General features: G+C 41.9%; 1 protein-coding gene across 1 annotated transcript in view; it reads right to left on the bottom strand.

Annotated features, from left to right (window-relative positions):
* The window catches only part of GXYLT2 (glucoside xylosyltransferase 2), an 84,325-nt gene that overhangs the window by 16,022 nt on the left and 47,069 nt on the right, over window positions 1-21,234 (bottom strand). Inside the window, exons 4-5 of the mRNA XM_022572549.2 lie at window positions 6,134-6,385; window positions 4,734-4,857 (exon numbers count right to left, since the gene is read on the bottom strand). Coding sequence (XP_022428257.1) covers window positions 4,734-4,857; window positions 6,134-6,385 — 376 coding nt within the window. The remainder of the gene's footprint in view (window positions 1-4,733; window positions 4,858-6,133; window positions 6,386-21,234) is intronic.

Raw genomic sequence — 21,234 nt, 5'->3', positions numbered from 1 at the left:
GCAGCTCATTAGTTGATTATTTGTGAGTCTGAAATCCCTTAGTGATCCTTTTCCGGAGTCTATGTTTATCTCCAGAGCCTCCTAACTACTTGCAAAGTACTGTGTGAATTGATTGCTCCTTACATCTCTGATCATTTCCTACTCTTGGGGTCTCTAAGATTATGGAATAGCTTATGTCTGATCATTGCAACTTCCTGGTGGAATAGGCTTGCTACTTACTTACTACACTATATCAACAGAACAGAGGCTGTTTGCACGACTCATAGTGTTTTGTTTGTTCTGCTTTGTTTTTTAATGTCTCATTTTGCAACTGAGCTTTCCCAGACTCCTCTTCTTCCTTCTTCCAGAATGTACCTTGTTCCAGAAAAGGGCAATTCATTCCTCCAAGAAGATGTCTCTGATCACACAATTTAAAGATGGAACCCTCTCTCCCCAGCCTTGACAGTGGCTCTCTCAACCTCTCATTTGTTTCCTTCATAGCACTGATCACAATTTGTGATTTTGAATGACTCATTGTTACTCTTTGGAAGCTGACCTCTCCCAAAACAAGGTAGGTTTTGTAAAAGTAGAGACTCTGTCTCCTCTGCATGCCGCCATATCCCCTCTGCCTAGCCCTGTGGCTGGCACCTAGTAGGTAGGTGCTCAAAAGATATCCACTGAATGAATGGGAGAATCAAAGCGTATACGTTCCTCTACCCTCTGTATCTTTCCCCTTTCTCTGCTTTCTCCCTCTTTCTCTCCCCAACATCCCTTCCTCTCACTTTCCTGGCTGTGCTCTTTCTCTTCCATTTCCCTCCTTCTTCCATTCCAGTCTCTTAATCCCATTCCTCCAACCAGCCAACACCTCTGAAGATCAACTCCAGTTAAGGCACTAACCCTCCCACTGGAATCACTCAGTGAAGACAAAGTAGACGTAACCCCTTCTCACAAGGACCCTACGATCTTCATTCTTGAGCTTCGTATCAGAGCTCATGAACTTCTCAGACTCCCAAAACAATGATCTGTTTCCAGTTTTCCAGGACAGTCCTAAAACCAAATAATTGGGCCTGTCCACCCCAAAACACATCCACAACTACGAGCTGCTGGAAGCTTTTGGTGAGGTGAGTATATAGTGTGGTTGCACACCCAGGCAAGATGAGAGCAAGGCCTGACAGGGCCTCTGAAGAGGCCTGTTCCATGTGACTGTGTGTCCTGCTCTCTGTGGCCCCAGCAAACCCTCCCGACTCCCTAGTATCACATTCAACTCATGGACGATCTATGTACATTCCATGAGCGTTTCAGCTCTTCTCTCTCTTTGTGGACAGAGCCCTAGCGCTTCTCATCTGGCTGGATGCCCTGCCTTGTCATCTATACTTGGCTGGTTTCATTTCTTCCCCTGGCCACCCCCACTTTTCTAGAAATTGCTCTGAAAGAAGGGACAGACCTTGGTGTTCATGTTTGAGAGAGGAAAATGCCATGTGATCTTGCTCTCCTGGCCCCTGATGACCAGATCAAGGGTGGTCTCCCCATCGAAAGAGAACCGGTTCATAGCTGGGCTGGGAATCAGTTAATAGGCTGGGACAGGCCAACCCCCCATCCCCCTCTCTCTCTTACCTTCAAGAATCCGAATTAAGAAACCTAGACAACCCATCGTCGCTGGCATGGGCTTGTAAGGTTGTGCTGACTTGGGGTTGGGCCATGTACAAGCAGACATTATTGCTGGACAGATGGAATGGAATCAGATGGGCATGAAGAGAAGCAACACAACATACACCGTGAGGGCTCTGAGGGATGAAGAAATGAGCTTTGATCCTGAGCAGCCGCCCAGAGATGGTTCTCATGAGGCCTGGCATGATCTGACCCATGTGTTCATGGGACTGGCACCTGGACCTTTACTTAGCTGGTCTGAGTTAAGTAGTATTCCCTGCAACCTAAGCGCATGAATCCAAGCATATCTTTCTACATAGGCTTCTCTTTTAGCCCTTGTCAAATCTACCCTTTCTACAGAAGTCTGCTCTTGACTCAAATTCACCTGTAAATATGTGAGTTCAGTCTTTCACCCCTGGAAGAAGCTGCCTTGGCTCACCTGCCAGGAAATGTCCTGTGGGATGAGCTACCTGCATGTCCCCCATGGGCTTCAGCTGTCTTCTTGTGAGTCAGTCTAGTACCCAGCACAGCAATTACACACCCACAGGCATTTACTATCTAATTATAGCAAGAGTTTTAAAACATTTTTAAGCTAATGGCTTTTAAACACACTTTAAAAGCGATGGGATTGGCTACGAGAGGCTATAATGATAAAAACATTCTAGATACGGGCTTGGGTTTTGTGTGTATTGCTTCGCCAATGGCAACCCAAAGAATCATAACAGTAAGTATGTTTATCTCCTGAGTCATGGCCAATTTTCTCTCTCTCCTTTCCAGGGATAAAGGTGACACACTTTTTTTTTTTCAAATATAGTTAGTTCTGGTTTATAGAAAATGCTCCCAATGAATATAAACAAAGAAAAACCTTTCAATGTGATGGATATCACTGGATTTCAGGTCAAAGAGCTCATGTTTGATAAAGTACCTGGATAAAGTATGCAAGATCAAAGGCAGACCATACAAAGAACAATCCAGGAATTCCCTAATACTCACTGATCTAAAGTTAGGAAGCTCCGTTATTTACTAGCTACTGCTCAGACCCAAGATTCAGAACAACTTCCTAGTTATTTTATAATATCCTTGTACTCAGTGGACCTGAGACGGGCAGTGTGACGCCATTAAACTCAGCTGGTTTTCAGCCCTGATTAAAGACAAGGGGCTTGCATCTAATGGCAGAGCTGCTTGCGACCCGTCTTTGAGTGTTATTTACTCACTGATCACGTCCTCAAATAATCTGCAACAGGCTAAGAGGATTTCTGGGGAGGCAACTATGCAAATGTTTTGAATTCCTCAGTTTGGGAATATGGACAGATAGGCTCATGGAAGAGAGTTTAAGCCACACAACACATAGGAAAAAATACAATATTTAAAGGGCAGAAATAATGCAGGAGAGAGAGACGCATTTGGGGAAACCTGCCCAGCTCTCTAGAATCCACCCTCCTCTGGGACCTTCCCCTCACCCCCAAATACACGGGGCCAGAGTTGGAGTGGCCTGGGTTTGTGCCCCTGCTCTGGCACTCATTAGCTATACCACAAATTATTTAACTCTCTTTCCCTTGGTACCTTTGTCTATACTCTGGGGATTCTATTCTCAGGGTTGTTGTGAGGATTAAATAAGAAAATGCTCAGAAGAGCACCTGACACTCAGTAAATAATCAATGTCAGCCATGATTCCTTAGCTCCACGCTCCTGGCCCAGGGGACCCACACTGCCAACATGTGATTTCTCCCCCAGGAATTTGGAACTGGGATGAAGTTAGTCTTTCCATATGGCTGGACGTGGAGCATGAAACCTTGGTACTTTGCTTTGAGCACAGAATGAGAACCTTCAAAGAGAGGAATACACAGTCTCACCGGGAGAAGGAAAGTCCAACCTGGGTTCCTCTTCCTTTTCCCTCTCCTGCTTTAGGTCCTGGGCCCAGCCTGCTGGCCTTTCTGCCCTAGGTTTCTACAGGACACCAGTTTGCTTATTAAAAAAAAAAGTATCCTTTGTGCTTAGACTAGCTCCAGGGACCTTTTATTTGTAGCCAAGAGTCCTACTCAGTATAACTACACCTAGAAAAAAAGATGAAATCCGCTTTAGAAGAAAAAGGAGGGGCAGACTTTCAAATCCCCGTTGATCCCTGTTGCTATCAAAGTGAAATGGATTAAAACATGCTACAAACGAACAGCCAACACATCCCCTTCATCAAATGAATTAGTATTGGGACTCTTTGCCAGAAATGCACCCCTTTCCATATCAATCTGCTTGCTTTCTTTTCCAGGATTTGCTACTTTTTGATCCAAGGGCATGTGAGATTAGGTTTTATTTCAGAATTTTGTTAAAAGACAAAAAAAAGGTACATACACAGAAGTCTTTATATACAGGAGTCTCTAGTTCAGGATTTTTAAAGACACAGGAGAGGCCTGAGGAGGTTGGGGTGAAGAGTGCTTTTTTTCCCTAGAGATCTTTCTCAAAGAGAAAACATGCTTTTGGTTTTAATACCATTAAATAAGGTTGTAGCAAAGATGAAAGAAAAGAAGGAAAATTTTTAGCTTTAGGTGTCCATACAAAAACACAGACCAGAAATTTACATCTCCTTTCCTTCCCCAACTACCCAAACACTGACTTAACAATATAAGACGAATTTCTTTAGCCCTAGGTAAAAAGAAAGAGGGATGTGGGAATCCAAGTCCTTCTTCTAGACCCTTTTAACCCTGAACAAGTCACTTTATTGTAAGGATCCCAAGAATCAATTCCCTTCAATCTAGCAATTGTTCAGGCCATGGCGGGCCTTGTGCCTAGATTATAATGTTTTCATTTAGTTCTGTGCTACCCATTGATTTTGCCTGTACTTCTTGGAAGAATGGCGTGGCAAAACCTAAAAGATATTCTTGAAGAACGGAGCCCAGTGTTGGGGGTTTCAACATTTGGCCTTTTGTGTCAGCAGCGCGAGGACCGCCCGCGTGAGACCCCGGGGAGGGGGTGGGGTGGGCGATGAAAAGGCACCCTTTGCAGGGGACACAGGCACAATTCAGGCTTCGCCAATGCAGCCCAGGCTGGAATGTGCTCTGTGGGGCGAGGTGGGCGGAATCCTCCGAGAACTGCATTCTTGAAAGAGAACCTACCTGGGTTGAAATAAAAAATAATATTTAATAAGTCCTGGTCTCCCCACGTGATGGCATTCTTGTACTTCTGGTACAGAGGGTATAGCATGTCCTCCCAAGCCAAGCCTGTTGGAATCATGCTGTTCTGGAAAAGAGAAAACCATCAGAGTGGCTAAGGCACGGCAAATACATCTCACCCGCTGAGAATCAATGTACAGGGACGGGTTCTCCCCTTCACCGCCCCACTCCCCAGAATGAAAATGAAATCAGCAGAGGAGGGGACCTGTTGGCCTCAAGGCATAGGACAAAGCAGAACTAGGGCTGGTGATTACAGGTGTACACATGGATGGTAGATGGACCAGAAACTGGCAGTTGGACTATGGCTTCTGCTCACAAAATCATGCCCCATGTGGCGGAGGCATAAATCAGGAGCTTGGGATGAACATACACACACTAGTGTATATAAGATAGATAAACAACAAAGACCTACTGCAGACCACAGGGAACTCTACTCAGTATTCTGTAATGGCCTATATGGGAAAAGAATCTGAAAAAGAGTGGATATACATATATGTATAACTGATTCACTTTGCTGTACATCTGAAACTAACACAACATAGTAAATCAGCTACACTCCAATAAAAATTTTTTTTAAAAATTATTTACTTTTAAGACAAAAGCAACATATTCAAAAAAAAAAAAAAAAAAGCAACATATTCAGACTAAATATTCAACCAGCACACAAAGATGTAAAAAGTAAAAATATTTTTCCTCCTGCCTCCTGCAATTCCCATTCCCACTTTCCCTAGATGTATCCACAATTAATGAACAGTCTCTTAGATATTCTTCTGGAAGTTTCTAAGGCATAAAAGGGATCATCTCTATGGCATCATGCTCTGTTGCATTTTAATTTTTTCACTTAATATTTTTTAGAGCTCTTATCTCACTTATAGATTTGATCTAATTCTTTTCAATAGGAGGATAATTTTTTTGACTTGTTCTCTACTGATGTTCACTTAGGTTCTACCAGTTTTATGCTAGGATAAAAGACAAGGCCATGAACAGCCTAGTACGTTTATCTCTGCGCATTTACATAAATATATCCCTAGGGTAACTCCAAAAAGTTTTCCAGGGTTTTTGAAGCCTGGGATACAGAGTGTTTAAACATGGAATTCAGAAATGCAACATAATATTCCCCAATAGTAACTCTGCTGAACAGTTTAAATTCCATAATCACCTGGAATTTTCCTAAGCCAACAAATATTCCATAACTCTCCAAATACTTTTCTCTTCCCTGGCTTCTTCCATTCTCACCTGCAAGCCAGCTACTTCAAAATCAATACACTGACACTCCTGGAACGTCACTGTTGAGGAGACAAAATCCCGATGTTTAAACAAGGAAATATAACATACTTCCTTACCTTGAACTGGGCACTTCTTATCCGAGTTAAGTTCATCAGCATGACTCCTGAGTTAACTCCCGCAGAGCCATAGAAAGGGTGCCGAGCAAAGCGGCTGTACCAGCCGATCTTGGGGATTTCATGCTCTGGGGCCATGGCCGCAAGCTGCGTGGAATTAAATTGCCTCAGAAGCTTCCAGATGTCATCAACAGGTCTCAGAAAGAGAACATCAGTGTCCACGTAGAGAAGGGAGTCCACATCCTTTAAAATCACCTTTGTGTGTATTGGGTGAGGAGGGAGAAAACAAGAAACAAAGGAAGTGGCCTGATAAGTCAACACTGCCAATGATTTTGTTGATTAATGTTAATGCTAGAAAGGGTCCCACTCTTAGCTTCCATTCCTCCCTTCTCCTTGGACTTCAGGGATAAGGGTCAGTCAAAGGGTAGAGACTCAAAGGAAGATCCATCTTGATTCAGATTGGTCCAATTCCAGGATCCTGGATTACATATGGTAAGGGTTGAACGTCGCAAGGAATGAAAACATTAGCAAATGACTGTGGCTTTCTTCTCCTCCATCCTCCAATAAGGCCATCTGTCTTTCTCAGTTTTTTCTTGGAAAAGCTAGGGCTAGCATTAGACTACTTGAAGTGGACAATCCGTAGATTAGCTCATGCCAAGCTTTAGGGTAAATACTCTGTTTCTGGATCCATTTCTTTTAGTGTTGATGGATATGGCTCTGCATCTTTTTGAAATAGTATTTTCAGCTAAGATTTAGACTTGGAAATAGGCAAAACAAGTCATTGGCCAGCTTTGTCTGCAAGGATTGGCAAACGTTTTTTTCTAAAGGGCCAGAGAGTAAATATTTTAGGCTCTGTTGTAGCTACTTAACTGCTGTTAGCATAAAAGCAGCCAAGGACAATATCTAAACAAATGAGCATGGGTGGTTCCAATAAAACTATTTAGAGACAATAAAATTGGAATTTCGTTTAATCTTCAGATGTCACAAAGCCTTCTTCTTTTGATTTTTTTCAACCATCTGAAATGTAAAAGCCATTCTTGACTCAAAGGCTGTGGTTTGTCAACCTCTGTGGTAGATCGTTCAAGCCAGCCACCTTAAGTAAATAAGTTTTGCTCTGCTAGATGCTTAGTTTACCAGAATTTTGCCCTGGGGTTTGAGACTTTAAAGTCATAGTTAGTAATAGAGTTATTTGCCTTGTTTTGCCATTGTTTCCCCAATTTAGAGGTAGCTTAACCAAAGAAGGATCATCACCCTAAAACTACAACAACACTTGTTATGGACTGAATGTGTCAAAATGCATATGTTGAAGCCCTAACTCCCCAATGTGAGGGTATTTGGAGATGGGGTCTTTGGGAAGTAATTAGGGTTAGATGAGGTCCTGACGGTGGAACCCTCAAGATGGGATTCATGTCCTCATTAAAAGAGACACCAGACAGCTTGCTCTCTTTCGCTCTCTCTCTCTCTCTCTCTCTCTCTGCCACATTAGAACATAGTGAGAAGGCAGCAGTCTGCATGCCAGGGAGAGTGTCCTCACCAGAACCCAACCATGTCAGCACCCTAATCTCAGACTTCTAGCCTCCAGAACTATAAGAAAATAAACTTCTGTGGTTTAAGCCATCCAGTTACGGTATTTTGTTATGGCAAGTTAAGACACCACTCCATTGAGATCCGAATATTTGAAACTGATGAACATGGGCACTGTATGGTACAGGCATCATGGAGATTTCAGTCTTGAATAATTTCAAAACTTACATGATTAACTGCAGGATTTATCTTTCCTTCCTCATCTACTAGAGGAATAGAATTTACAAATCAATAAAATGAAATAAAAAAAATAATGATCATCTACCATGTCATAAAAGAAGACATCCGTCTTAACAGTTTAAAGATCCTAATTCCAGAATTAGGATGAATTCTTTAAAATGAATACGCAAACTTAAACAAACATCTACCACACTATACTTATTTTTTCTTATTTAACCATGGAAAGGTAAAAACTTTGCCACAGATTAGCACTAGCCTGCTGAGTTGTTTTTTTTTTTTAAATCACAACTCCAGAGTACTGTGGAAGAAGGGCAAACTCTCTACAAAAGTAACAGTAAATTATACAATCATGATACAAGTTACTTACCACATGTAAATACAATTTTGATGTTCAAGACCACCCAAAGAACTCAACATCCCGCCAATCCTATTTTACTGGGAAGGAAAACTAATGCACAGAAAAGTGTTCTGTCCAAGTTAATGTGTCAAATAATGCTAACAATTGCTGGATTTGGAGCTAATAAAGTTGCAACACAGTAAAGTCACTTTCTAGAATGTGTTTAAGGAAATGAGAGACCGCACAGTGTTTCACTAAAAAGCTAATTTAGAATTAGAGAATCAGAGGACGAGAAAGCTATTTCAACCCATGTGAAAGAGAACAGATTTCTCTTTATGGCTGATTATCTAATAAGGCCTAAATAAAACTGTATTAATATTAATGTTTTAATCAATTAAGGGTTATGCAGACATCTAGTCCCTAAATTCAAGCTCACTGACTTGATTAATTTTTTTCTCAGTCTTAAATCAATACTATTGTTAAAGTTATCATCACTTTCTTCAATAAAATAAAAGTGTTACCATCTTTCATCAAAACAAAAAAGAAAACAAAAAGACTTGAAAAAAGGTTTGGAAAAGGAAAACTAAAAAACCCTTCAGGATGGAGGCATTCCATCGTGAAATAATAAGCAAGATAAATATATTGATTATACAGTATAGAAGCTGGTTAAAAATAAAGCAGGGAGAGGGCCGGGGGTCCCAGGTAGGAAGGGGCTTGCAATTTTAATTAGGGACATTGGGAAGGACTCACTGAGAAGAAAGAGGGCAAGTACAAATAGCGGAGGCTGGACCACTCTTAGAACAGCAGGGAGCCAGGGCGGCTGGACCACAGTGGGCAACGAAGAGCCAGGGATGAGGATGGAGCAGAGCGGGGGCTGAGCGGGGGCCGGTCACTTCACTTAGGGCTTTGTTTGCCTTTGAAAGAACTTGTTCTTTCACTGTCAGTGAGATGGAAGCCATTGAAGGGCTTTTACCAGAGGAGTGCCATGGTCTGACTTAGATTAAGGATCACTTTGGATGCTACACGGAGAAAAGACTAATTAGGGCACACAGGGGAAGCGGGGAGACCAGTTAGGATGCTATTTTAATAATTCAAGTGAGATGCGATGGCGGCTTGGCTCAGGTGGTAACAACCCAGGGAGTGAGAAGTGGCTGAATCCATAACACAGTTTGAAATGGAGCCAACAGGATTTCCGCAACAGATTGGATGTGGAATGTGAGACTAAAAGTCAAGGGCAACTCCATGGATTTTAACCTGAGCAACAGGTATGATGGAATCGCCTTTAACTGAGATTGCACCTGATGTGTGTCATTCCCGAAGTACGTGCCTGGCCCTGGCACATATGTACTGGAGTTGGCAGATGCTAAAGCCTCGCTCCCTCCCTCCTCCTCTGCATCTGCCCTTCCTGAAATATAAAGAAAATTGTAGGGGTCCTAGGAAGGGATGCATTGATGGCGGATTTCTGGGGTGATGGTCGTTTCTCTAGTTCTTGACCACAGTAGTGTTTACAGAGGTGTGAGCGTGGTAAACTAAGCATAAAGTGTTTTGGTGGGCTCTTTGTGGTAGGTAGATCATATTTCAAAATTGACACACAAAAGTAGCCCTAATGGTACATCTCAGAGACAGAATGGATGATAGCCCTTAGGAATACTGAGTCTGGCATTCCTGAGTTCAAATCCTGGCATCATGTGCCCTGTGACTCTGGACAAGTTCCTCAGTTCCCCATGCATAAAAAGTGGAAAGCAAGACCTCCACCACGTCCCCTGTCTTTGGTTTGTCACTAACATCCAGTGAAATAAAACACACACAGGGAACTCGGTACAGTGGCTGGTACGTAGTAAGTACTCAGTAAATAGCGGTGTTGCTACTATAAGAAGTCTCCGTGTTTTTTCTTTTAAAACTCACGTGTAATTAGTTACCATGCACATCAATGCTCACAGCACTTCAAAGCATGTGTCCACCACAAAGTGTCTTTTATATAAACAAAGTTAAGCTGAGAAAAGTTGAAGTTTTCGAACATTTCTAATATCATAATCCACATATTACCTCGACTGAAAACAAGAGCACCAGGGCTTTTTACTCTTTATCTGAAGAAATAAAAGACCAGGAGAAAAACTCCACTCTTCTTATAACATTGCGTCTCTGGAGGCTAATTCTGCAGCAATTATTGGTGGTATTAATTTGAAGAGGATCACTGTGGCCACTTTATAATGGGCAGAGGAATATTTACCGAAAGGATATAAAATTAGCCATTCTAATTCCCTTATGGAAATTAGCACTAGAAATGAGGCCTCTGTTTTCTTAGAGAAGGGTAAATAGAGGACAGACAATAGCTATTTGTATACAATGCTGCTCTGGCTCCATTCACCACCCCAACCTGGGCAGCTGCCTCTGGCCACCGGCAACAAGATTATTAGGGGCCACTGGCTCTCCTTCAAGTTCATTTTGCTGCAACCTTGTTCTGACTTTGATAGTACAACTTTGTGGTTGAAAGTTTGGGGTTTGAAATCTAACCATTTGTGTTTGGATTCTGTTTCCACTACAAACTGTGGTCTTGGGCAAGCTGCTTTAAGCCTTCTAAGCCTTAGTTTCCTTATCTTTTTTTTGGCCGTGCTGTGCGGCATGCAGAATCTTAGTTCCCCGACCAGGGATCGAACGCGTGCCACCTGCAGTGGAAGCACGGAGTCTTAACCACTGGATCGCCAGGGAACTCCCTGTTTCCTCATCTTGTCGATGGGACTGGTCACTCACTTCAGAGTGCTGCCGGGATGAGTAAAAGAGATAATGCATGTGAAGCCCCTGATATACACACAGTAAGGACTCAATAAATGCTATGTGACATTCTTAGGGGCTCACCCTCAGGACGGCTAGCTCCTTGATTCATAGCCCAGTAACTGGCTGCAGTAGTGGTGGTAGTAAAAGAATGAGGCATGTGCTCTGTTCTCAAAGAGCTTTAGTGGGGGAGACAGAGAAGAGGCAAAGCAAAATAAGATGTGGCTAACGGTAGGAGTAGCACAGAAGCACTTGGCAGGGCTACTAAACCATTCTGGAGTGAAAAAAAGGACAGAAGTGACAACTAAGCTGAGAGATAGGCAAGTGAAGAGCAGGGCAAAGAGTACTGAAGATAGGGCTTCCTTGGTGGCATAGTGGTTGAGAGTCCGCCTGCCAATGCGGGGGACGTGGGTTCGTGCCCCGGTCCGGGAGGATCCCACATGCCGCGGAGCGGCTGGGCCCGTGAGCCATGGCCGCTGAGCCTGCGCGTCCGGAGCCTGTGCTCCGCAACGGGAGAGGCCACAGCAGTGAGAGGCCCACGTACTGCAAAAAAAAAAAAAAAAAAAAAAAAAAACAGTACTGAAGATAAATAGAACAGCATGTGAAAAGGCCCAGAGACCAGGAGGGAGCAACACACCAGGGAGGATAGCAAATTGGTTGGTGGGGCTGGAGCTTACAGTGGGAGAGCCAGGAGCCAGGGGTGGGGAGAGATTAGGCTGTCCAAGTGGGCAGGGGCCCGATCAGGAGCTATGCTGACAAATTTGGACGTGATCCTAAGAGCCATGGGGAGATGTGAAATGACATGAACCAGAAACCTTGAGGTCTGATGTTTCCTCTCCTATCCCCATTGCCCACATCCAATCCTCAGCAAGTCCCATATGCTCTTCCTCCAAAATACATCCGAATCTGCCCACTTCTCTCCCTTTCCACTGCCTTACCCTGAGTTCAAGGCACCATTACAGCTCCCCTAGAATTCTGGAAGGGTCCATTCACTGGCCTCCCTGTGTACACACTTTCCCCTTCAATCTATTCCTCACAGAGCAGCCAGAGGGATTTTTAATCTCCAGTGTCATTTCTTCTTTGACCCATGGGTTATTTACAAGGGTGGTTGTTTAATTTCCAAATATTTGGGATTTTCCAGATATCTTTTTATTATTCATTTCTAATCTAATTTCCTTGTAGTCAGGGAGCACACTCTGCATGATTTCAGTCCTCTCAAATTCACTGAGACTTGTTTTATGGCCCACATATGGTCTATCTTGGTGAATGCTGAATGTTTATTATTCTGCAGTTGTTGGGTGGAGCATTCTGTAAATTCTGTAGCTGCCAATTAGGTCAGTTGGTTGATAGTGTTGTCAAGGATTTCTAGGTGCTAACTGATTTTCTGTTTGCTTATTATAACCACAGGAGCTCTATGGAGTTTTATCTTCAGACACCAAGAAAGAGGGGAGAAATATGAAATCACTGCAAATTCATTAACATCAACAGATATGATTTGGGAGAGTTCCCTGGTGGCCTAGTGTTTAGGATTCCGGGCTTTCACTGCCATGGCCTGGGTTCAATCCCTGGGTGGGGAACTGAGATCCCACAAGCCACGTGGCACAGCCAAAAACAAACAAACAAACAAAAAACAGATATGATTTGTGAGCCATCGTTTATTTTCACACTAACAGACAATTATCAAAAGAGGAGTGTTGAAGTCTCTCACTCTGATTGTGGATTTGTCTATTTCTCTAAGCATGGTTTTGCTTTGTAGATTTGGAAGCTCTGTTGTTAGGATGCCACTTTCATCTTTAAACCCCTTCAAGACTTTTCACTGTGCTTTCATTACACATGAACCATGGTCCCTAAAAGGCTCTGCAGGATGGACACACTCTGTCCCTACAGGGGACCGAGTTCCTATCAGTGGTGATCTTTCACCTCCTAGCACAACTTTTCATTATGGCTCAGTTACTGTCTGAGGAGGAAAATGGACTTAATAGGAAGTTAACGAGCTCCTACTTCTCTTCCTGCCTACAGCCAGGGTTTCCTCTGTCGGAGATGCTCTTAAGTCTTTCTTTAGATAGAAACTAACACAGTTAGTTTCCCCCTTTCAGAAAGAAAACATAAAGTAGAAGCTATCTCATTTAACAATGGAATCATCTTTTGGAATGTTCCTTCTCACTTCATTCTGGAAATTCAATGCACCCAAGGTAAAGAAGATACTGTACTCAAATTTGCTGAAAAACACTATCAATTACGAAATACTTGTGCAGCCCTGATGCTTTATTCAGTTTCACTGTTTGTGAGTTCTCCTTTTAGATAATTGCCTAAAGTATCAAAACTGTGATTAGGGTGAAAATTAATGATGTCCCCAAATTGTATCTGTTGATGTAAATCAATTAGCAGTAACTTCACATTTCTCCCCCTTTCCTTGGGTCTGGAGATTAAGCTCTAGGGAGCTCCTGTGATTTAGGATAAGCATCTTCCCCAGCCTGTGAGTGAAGTGCTACCAACAGCTTCCCAGATGTGAGGCAGAGCTTTCCAGTTACCATTCTCGAATGGCTCGAACTCATGCTGTAGATCTGAGCTCAGGTGTGACCTCCTCTGAAAGGCTTACCCAAGAGCCTCCTTCCTCTCTCCCTCCAGGCTCCCCATCACACCACTCTACTTACCTCTGTCCGCAACCAGTGGCCTTTTGTTAAATTATTTTCTCATCTGTTGCTTGCCTCCTCCAGTTACAATAGAAGTTCCATGAGGACAGGGACCTTCTGGGTCTAGTTAACTCCTAAAAGTTTATGTGCCTAACGCAATGCCTAATAGCTATATTAGGCATCCAGTAAATATTTACACAAAGTAAGGAATTCAACTGCTGAACTGTCTCAGAAACATTGTAACTTTAAATATGTTTCAAGGCTGATTGCAGAAGGAAGGACAGGTCCTGAGAAATAAGAAGGTCTGTGAATAGTTGAAGAATAGAAGACCTAAGTTCCTGAAGAGAAAACTAACATAACACCTACCAATGCTGAATATCATTCTTTTGCGGGTGTGGTCCAGTGCGTCACCCTTCAGGCCTCTGTTGATGGTACAGCTAAGTCACTTTGTATGTATATCATCCCATTTCCTTACCTCGCTAGCATTTTTTTAAACATCTTTATTGGAGTATAATTGCTTTACAATGGTGTGTTAATTTCTGCTTTATAACAAAGTGAATCAGTTACACATATGTTCCCATATCTCTTCCCTCTTGCGTCTCATCCCACCCCTCTAGGTGGTCACAAACCACCGAGCTGATCTCCCCGTGCTATGCGGCTGCTTCCCACTAGCTATCTATTTTACGTTTGGTAGTGTATATATATCCACGCCACTCTCTCACTTTGTCACAGCTTACCCTTCCCCCTCCCCATATCCTCAAGTCCATTCTCTAGTAGGTCTGTGTACTTATTCCCATCTTGCCCCTAGGTTCTTCATGACCTTTTTTTTTTCTTTCTTAGATTCCATACATATGTGTTAGCATACGGTATTTGTTTTTCTCTTTCTGACTTACTTCACTCTGTATGACAGTCTCTAGGTCCATCCACCTCACTACAAATAACTGAATTTCGTTTCTTTTTATGGTTGAGTAATATTCCATTGTATATATGTGCCACATCTTCTTTATCCATTCATCTGCTGATGGACACTTAGGTTCCTCACTAGCATTTTTAAAAGACCCTAAAAACTAAAGGAATGGAAAGGGAGCTGCAGGAGGCAAAGGACAGAACAGAAGCAAAGACAAAAACGCCATTTAGATTCAAGTAGGATTGAATTCCAGAGGAGGGAATCTTTGTTAAATGATGTTAGTGATAATTAGGAGAAGGAAAAAATATTCAAAGAGGGTTAAAGCAGGAAGTGGAAACAGAGAGGAGGAAAGGACAAGTTTCAAGAGGAAGTAAAAAAGAAACATGTCTTTTTTTGTTTGTTTTCTTACCAAGGGGAAACATCTCCTACATTTATGAAAAATAGAGACTTGAATACAACTAAAATAGCAACAATTTATCTGTACGGTCTGAAAGCCACAGTCTCCATATACACTAAGTCAGATCATGACTAAAGAAACGAAGGTCTCCATGGAAAGGCACAAGAAATGCAGCCACTGTTTCAGTCTGGGAAGATGAAGAAGCTCTGGAGATGGATGGTGGTAGTGGTTTGCTCAACAATGTACTGAATGCCACTGACCTGTACACTTGAAAATGATTAATTAAAACATCTTATGTTATGCATATCTTACCACAATAAAAATGGGAAATAACGAAATACAGACACCACTCTTACATTTTTTCAATTCAAATAAAGTTGGCTTTAAACAATGTACTCAATGGTGTTTACTCACCTATTTCTACCTTTGTGAATTTTTATTTCCCTAAACAAAATGTATTCTAGGAGTTATTCTTTTTAGGAGTTATTCTTTTTTTTTTTTTTTTTTTTGCGGTACACGGGCCTCTCACTGTTGTGGCCTCTCCCGTTGCGGAGCACAGACTCCGGACGCGCAGGCTCAGCGGCCACGGCTCACGGGCCCAGCCGCTCCGCGGCATGTGGGATCTTCCCGGACCGGGGCATGAACCCATATCCCCTGCATTGGCAGGTGGACTCTCAACCACTGCGCCACCAGGGAAGCCCTCTAGGAGTTATTCTAAGATGATCTTTAATTTCCACAATTCGATCAGGTTCCTGTCCTTTATTTTTTCTTCTTTTCCTGTTTTGAAGAGTAATTCGTTCCTAGAGCACACACCTCTCCAGGTGAGATGTCCTTCAAAGCTGACCGAGAGCCCACCTTTGCCAATGAAGGAGCCTGGGCAACGTCCCCTGCCACCTGCCTCCTCTCTCTAACAGAGAACTTTCCCCTAAGGGGGTAGATTCCGGGGAAAATGTTTGGGGTCCCGTGCCCCTTCTCATTCTACAGAAAGATAAATTGAATGGGATAGAATTTCTCAAGCTTCTTGGACTTTCTCCTCTGGGACCAAAATTTCCAAGTCTCCAAATCAAAATCAGAACAAAAAGGAAATTCTACGTTTCAATACATATTTGCAAATTGATCAAAATAAATTCCCTTTTCCTCTACCATCATGTCACATTCCTTTTCAAAAAACGCACACTGGACCTATCTTGAAGCTATTACAGAGAAAATAATTATTGAGGAAAGGGAGAAAGTCAGGTAATGACAGACATGTCCACTGATGGCTGGGTAACCTCTCAAGAGATCCTCTGGTAAACAGAGTGGAAATCTGAAAGACGCAAAAACCATGGTAATTTAATCCTCATTTCATCCTCACGACAACCTAATGAGGTAGTACTATTATGACCCCCATTTTATAGATGAGGAAACTGAGACAGAGAGAGGTTAAGTTCCTTTCCCAAGGTCACACAGCTATAGAAAATATTCAATCAGCCGATATTTTTGTCAATAAAGTAACTTACAAACATAAAGGAATAATAATCCCTCTGTTGTTTTTAGCATGTGTTATGTGCTAAGCATCATTCCAGCCATTTCCTATACATAATACATTGTTTCCAGTGCCTCAACAACCCTGCCAGAGTGGTATTATTACTCTCATTTAATAGATGAGCTTAAATAACTTACCTAAGGTTAGCACTAATAAATGGCAACACCTGGATGAAACCAGGGCTCTCTGACACCGAAGCTCACACTCCTTGTGCTCTACCATGTTGTTTTTCATCCACCACAAAGCAGTCATTGTGCTTGTTCACAACGGGAATGATGGATGTGACTAGTGCTAGAGCAATTGTTCTTAAACCTCAGCGTACATGAGATTCATTTAAGAAGCTGGGTTGAAATGCAGATTCCTAGGCCTTGCCTCCAGATTCTGAATTATTAGGTCTGACCTGGACCCCTAGAATGTGCCTGTATGTATGTATGCATGTGTTTTTTTTAATTTTTTATTTTGAGATCGTTTCAGACTTACGGAAGAGTTGCAGAAACTCCAGAGAGCTCCCATGTACTCTTCACTGAGCTTCTCCTGTGTTAATATCTCACATAACCACCCAACATTTGTTAAGACTAAGAAATTAAGCTTGGTACAATTCTATTAACCACAGAATTACTCTGATTTTACCAGTTTTTCCACTAATGTCTTCTTTCTGTTCCAAAATCCAATTGGTATCTCACAGTGCCCTGAGCTGTTAGGAGTACTTTCTCTTCTCCAGTCTGTGACAGTTCTTCAGTCTTTCCTTGTCTATTCACGAGCTTGACAGCTTTGAAGAATACTGGTCAGCTATTTTGTACAAAGTCTCTCAATTTGGGTGTTTTCTCATGATTAGACTGAGGGTATGCACTGTCAGGAAAAATACTACAGAGGTGAAGTGTCCTTTCTCTGTGTGTGCCCATCTCTGGGTGTACATGATGTTGATATATCAATATGTTACTGGTGACGTGAGCCTTGATCCCTTGGCTGGCTAAGGTTCTATCTATCAGTATTCTTCACAGTAAACTTACTATTTCTCCTTGGTAATTACTAAATATTGTAAAGGAGACACTTTGAAACCATGAAAATATCCTGTTTCTGGTTAAACTTGCACCCCCTAATTTTAGTATTCACTGGCAGATCTTACCTGCAGTAATTAGTACTGTAGTATTCTAATGGTGATTTTCTATTTCCCTCATTTCTTTCTACATTAATTGAATTCTTCTGTAAGAAAGAGTTGTCATTTCTCCCCATCCAGTTATTTGTTCAGTTATTTATTTGTATTAGTATGGACTTATGAAAATTATTTTATTTGGGGGTTAAAATTTGATATATATTCTTTTTCTTTTTTTTTTTTGCGGTACGAGGGCCTCTCACTGTTGTGGCCTCTCCCGTTGCGGAGTGGGATCTTGGCTCATGGGCCCAGCCGCTCCGCGGCATGTGGGATCTTCCCGGACCAGGGCACGAACCCGTGTCCCCTGCATCGGCAGGCGGACTCTCAACCACTGCGCCACCAGAGAAGCCCAGATATATATTCTTAAATAAATAATTATTTATTTTGTTGCTCAAGCTGTTTCAACTTTGGTCATTTGGAGCTCTTTCAGATTGGCTCCTGTGCGCTTTCAATATGCATGCCCTTCCTTTTTTTCCACATCCTTACTTTCTAGCACCACAAGACACTCCAGGCTCGTCTTGCAGTTTCCCTGCCCTCTGTTCTAGAATCAACAAGTTCTACAAGGAGCCCTGGTTCCTTTTACTGGAGGATAGAATTCAGAAACCAAGATTTGGGTGCAAGGTGTGCTCATTGCTACTGGGGTGTCACTGCTTCTAGCCTCTCTTAGTGGATCTCTAGGAAGTACATGTATGTATACTACCCAAGGTATCCATACATACCTCTATCTATCTAGTTAACTACCTATCTATCTATTAAAAAAAACATGAATTCACATTGATACCTGATCTCACGAGCCTGTATGTGCCTTTGAAAAATAATTTGTTAAAGAAACAGAAAATTTTGAGCTTAGATTATCAGGGTATTGGGCTGAGTTTTGAATTACTGGGCATGATTTTAATAAGTGAGGCTGGAGGTGGAAGAGTGGAGAGGCGTGGTCCCCAAGCAACAGTATGGAGGGGGTAATACACACAGCGTCTCGGAAAGACAATGGCAGAGCAGCCTGGCTGGAATGGGAATTCATGATTTGGAATAATGCTGAAAAGTTAATAGGTGCACTCGGTCAGAATGCAAAGGGCCCTGAACACCAGGCTGAGGGGGTGCGACTTGATCCTACAGAGACTCTGGGAAGGCTCTGGGCTGAGAATCCACATGAGAATATCATTCAGAAAGCAAAAATCCAGGAGTGGCATGCAGGAAGGAAGGGACTCAGACGGCAGGGAGACAAATAAGCAGATCAGTACCATCCTCATTTTCTCTGTTATCATTGCCACATTTACTGTTTGTATTAATGTAAATATACCCAGAGCCAGAACACCTGGCCAGAGAGAGGCCCGCACCTTCTGTAATTCTGGCATGCCTGTATGTATTTGCAAATGTGAACAAAAAGCTTCTATACATTACGAAAAGCTTTGATGCTCTTTTTTTTTTTGTCTGACTGGTTTGCCATTTTAAAAAATTGTCTAAATTATACAATATACAAATTCATGCTTGTGTGTTATAAAAGTATGGACAATTTAGCAATCCTCAGAATAAGAAATTCAAATTTTTCTTTTTCTGCCTATCCCCACCACACCATCACTCCATGCCCCTCCAACCCTCTCTCCTCTTTTTTGCATTAACTAACCATAACGGTTCAGTGAATATCACCCCAGACAGTTTCTACACATTTATCTATATATGTGACCTTTGCAAGGCCAGGAGTTCAGATCTCAACTCAACTGTTACCTCCTCAGAGAGTCCCATTCCCCATCACTCTCTAAACACTTTAATTTTTCCCCATTATTCTTATTACTACCTGAAATGAACTTTAATTGTTTTTGTCATTCTTCCCTGACTAGAATATAAGCTCCAAGAAAGCAGGAAATTTGGATAACTTGTTCACAGTCATATTTCTAGGGCCAGTCACATAGTTGGGGCTGAATAAGTATTACTGAATGAATGTTTGTGTATATGAATGTTTGTGTGTATATATACACACACACAAATGCACATACTTTTGGATATTTTTAAATTGAGGTACAGTTGATTTACAATGTTGTGTTTTATTGGTGTACAGCACAGTGATTCAAATATATACATATATATATTCTTTTTCATATTCTTTTCCATTATAGTTTATTACAAAATATTGAATATAGTTTCCGGTGCTATATATAGTAGGATGTTGTTGTTTACCTATTTTACATATAGTAGTTTGTATCCGCTAATCCCAAACTCCTAATTTATCCCTCCCCACCCTTTTCTCCTTTGGTAACCATAAGTTTGTTTTCTATGTCTGTGAGTCTGTCTCTGTTTTGTAAATAAGTTCATCTGAATCATTTTTTAGATTCCACATATAAGTGCTATCATATATTTGTCTTTCTCTGACTTACTTCATTTAGTATGATAATCTCTAGGTCTATCCATGTTGCTGCAAATGGCATTATTTCACTCTTTTTTATGGCTGAGTAATATTCCATTGTATATATGTATCACATTTTCTTTATCCATTCATCTGGCAATGGACACTGAGGCTGCTTCCACGTCTTGGCTACTATAAATAGTGCTGCTATGAACATTGGGGTGCATGTATCTTTTTGAATTAGACTTTTCTCCAGTATATGCCCAGGACTGGGATTCCTGGATCATATGGTAACTCTATTTTTAGTTTTTAAGGAACCTCCCTACTGTTTTCCATAGTGGCTGCAACAATTTATGTTCCCACCAACACATACTTTTGGATTTTTAAAAATACCAATGGATTCACTCTATACATACTTTCTAATTTTCTCTTTTGAGATATTTCCCTTTTGTTTTGGATGTGCAGAGAACAAAGAACTTTCTGTTTGATTCTACATATTCTCAAACATCCTTTATAATGTGAAAATAGTTTAAGGCAGGGGAGAGAATTATGAACACTTGAAATGTATCATTCCCATATAGCGTTTTCTTCCCTGTTCCATTGGGAACTTGTACAAAAATAAATATCCACTCTTGATTAAATGGTGACGCACCACTTAAACTGTCTTGAGATTTTTCAGGGTCACTAAATGGCTAGCTTAAAATGCAGTGGCCCGGGAGAAAAATTACAACCATTTTTATTTTTGCCTCTATTGTGCCCTCTTGTGGAATGACATATAACTTACATACTCATTTTTGTGAAGTTTTAACAAAGAGCAGATTGTACCCACGTCCTGGCTACTACATTCACACATGTTCCCATCAACGCAGTAGACTCTTCTGATCAGTTTAATCTCTAATCTCCATGCAAACAAGATTCAGATTGCCTCTGAGTTGGGCAAATCAATGATGGCTTTGTTCAGGACGCTTCTCCTAAAAGTCTGGCTCGTCAAGCTTGTGTTTGGTCTTTGATTCCATCATCTCAGCTGTTGGGTCAGCTGTTATAACTGCACGCAGGACGTTTTCCACAGGCCTTGCGTTACTGAAGGTGTCTGGTTTCTCTGGCATGCTCTGAGATAATGGCTCTCTCAGATCTTCCATCTGCTTCCATCCCTTTGGCTTGCTTCCTCCTCTTATCAGGTGTTGCAATCCCGGCCAGCAAGTACACACTCTCTCCTCCTGCAGGCTGTAGACATCCTGTTAGCCCTGGCAACTGTCATTTAAAGCAGAAACCAGT

This window comes from Delphinapterus leucas, chromosome 10 (assembly GCF_059928025.1).
Source record: "Delphinapterus leucas isolate spDelLeu-1000000601 "Yukka" chromosome 10, BTC_Dleu_Yukka2, whole genome shotgun sequence".
In the NCBI taxonomy this organism is placed as follows: Eukaryota; Metazoa; Chordata; class Mammalia; order Artiodactyla; family Monodontidae; genus Delphinapterus; species Delphinapterus leucas.
This window is presented reverse-complemented; position numbering and strand designations above follow the sequence as displayed.